At 38.3% G+C, this 1,618-nt stretch overlaps 1 protein-coding gene across 1 annotated transcript in view; it reads right to left on the bottom strand.

Annotated features, from left to right (window-relative positions):
- Window positions 1–556, bottom strand: part of ociad2 (OCIA domain containing 2) — a 14,574-nt gene extending 14,018 nt beyond the window's left edge. The window contains exons 1-2 of the mRNA XM_014027541.1: window positions 447–556; window positions 287–371 (exon numbers count right to left, since the gene is read on the bottom strand). Coding sequence (XP_013882995.1) covers window positions 287–371; window positions 447–503 — 142 coding nt within the window. The 5' untranslated portion in view covers window positions 504–556. The remainder of the gene's footprint in view (window positions 1–286; window positions 372–446) is intronic.
- Window positions 557–1,618: the final 1,062 nt, after the last annotated feature.

Genomic DNA, 1,618 nt, shown 5'->3' with positions numbered 1-1,618 from the left:
TGTGTGTGTGTGTGTGTGTGTGTGTGTGTGTATATTAGTGCAAAGTATCATTTCAGTAATATTTATTTAGAGAACAATACCTACACTTTCAGATATATATTATTTTCCATAGTTATTTCTAAATCATTCAAGGCCAAATAATATTTTAATTTATATATAAATAAATTCAGTGTGTCTCCTGGGGGCCAAGCCCCCCTTGTCCTCTAAACCTAGTGACACCCCTGAAGCCAACTATAAGAAACAATTCAGTTGATACCAGTGTGTATGAATGTGCTGAATGAACTACCTCTGTACCAGAAGCTCTCCTCTTGACATTCTTTCCAGACTTTCCTCACATCTTCTCTGTGAACATGAGCGTCACTCAGAGGGCACTGGAAACACACACAGGATGTTGGAGACAGTTCAAAGGACCACATAAACCCAGGGACAGTTAGGAAGAGTCTCACCTTCCAGCCTCTCCTCCCTGCAGCTGAATCAGTCTTCAGTGGTGCCTCAGTGCTCATGCTGCTGGTTTACACTCTGACCCTGCTCTACTTCTGCTCTCACTCACTCTGATCTGACTGGCTGGCTTCCTCCCTGAACTACCTTTAAACCCCGCCCCCTTAAGAAAACACTCACATACTTTCTGTTTGCTGCTGTTTCGACATACATATTCGACTATTCGACAAATAAAACAAGAACAATAAACACCAGCAGAGTCATTAAACCTGCTTTGTTCCAGTTGAAGTCAACCTCTGCACATACATCTCCTCCTCATAATAACGCCGCTCCTTTGTTTACAGTAGATATCATCACTAATCTCTAAAGGTGTGTGTAACAAATACGCATGTGCCTTTCTGTTAGCAGAATATCTCATGAATCACTGGACAGATTTTAATGAAACTTTCATGAAATAATTATTGGATGAACATCCATTAAAACTAATTGTCCTCTGAAGAGGTGTAAAGTAACTAAGTGCAAATACTTTGTTACTGTAGTTAAGTAGAAATTTTGGTTATCTGTACTTTATTTGATTAATCATTTTCCAGCCTATTTTTTACTTCTATTTCTTACACTTTCATGCAAATCCTTACATTTTTAAAAAATGGTAAGAAGTAAAAAGATGTTAGTCCTGTTTCATTTTGGCTTGTTCTCATTCAGGCTTGTTATTGTTAATAAAAGCTATCCAGATAAATTATGCCTCCTGGATAAAGTGAATTTAATTGTGGTTGGATGAGAAATATAAATATATACTGTTCTGACACCGTATTACTTTATACACAATCATCACAGCTGCACATGACACAAAGCATGTCACACTCAGCAGCACATRGCAGACATATAGCTCATATACATACAGTATATACACTGCTCAAAAAAATAAAGGGAACACTTAAACAACACACGATAAGTCCAAGTAAATCAAACTTTTGTGAAGCACATTCAACTCTGTACAGAACAAAGTACTCAATGTGAATATTTCATTGATTAAGATCGGGAGTTAGCGTGCGTTGTTCAAGCGCTCCCTCCACCCTTCCGAGCAGCAGTGCCCCCCCCATCCTCCCGAGCAGCGTACATATACACATAAACCTACCCTTACCTACATATCCAAACACTTTCATATACTGTATATATACAT

Source organism: Austrofundulus limnaeus, unplaced genomic scaffold (assembly GCF_001266775.1).
Source record: "Austrofundulus limnaeus strain Quisiro unplaced genomic scaffold, Austrofundulus_limnaeus-1.0 Scaffold660, whole genome shotgun sequence".
Taxonomy (NCBI): domain Eukaryota; kingdom Metazoa; phylum Chordata; class Actinopteri; order Cyprinodontiformes; family Rivulidae; genus Austrofundulus; species Austrofundulus limnaeus.
The sequence above is the reverse complement of the archived record's forward strand: the minus strand, read 5'-3'. Positions and strand labels throughout refer to the sequence as shown.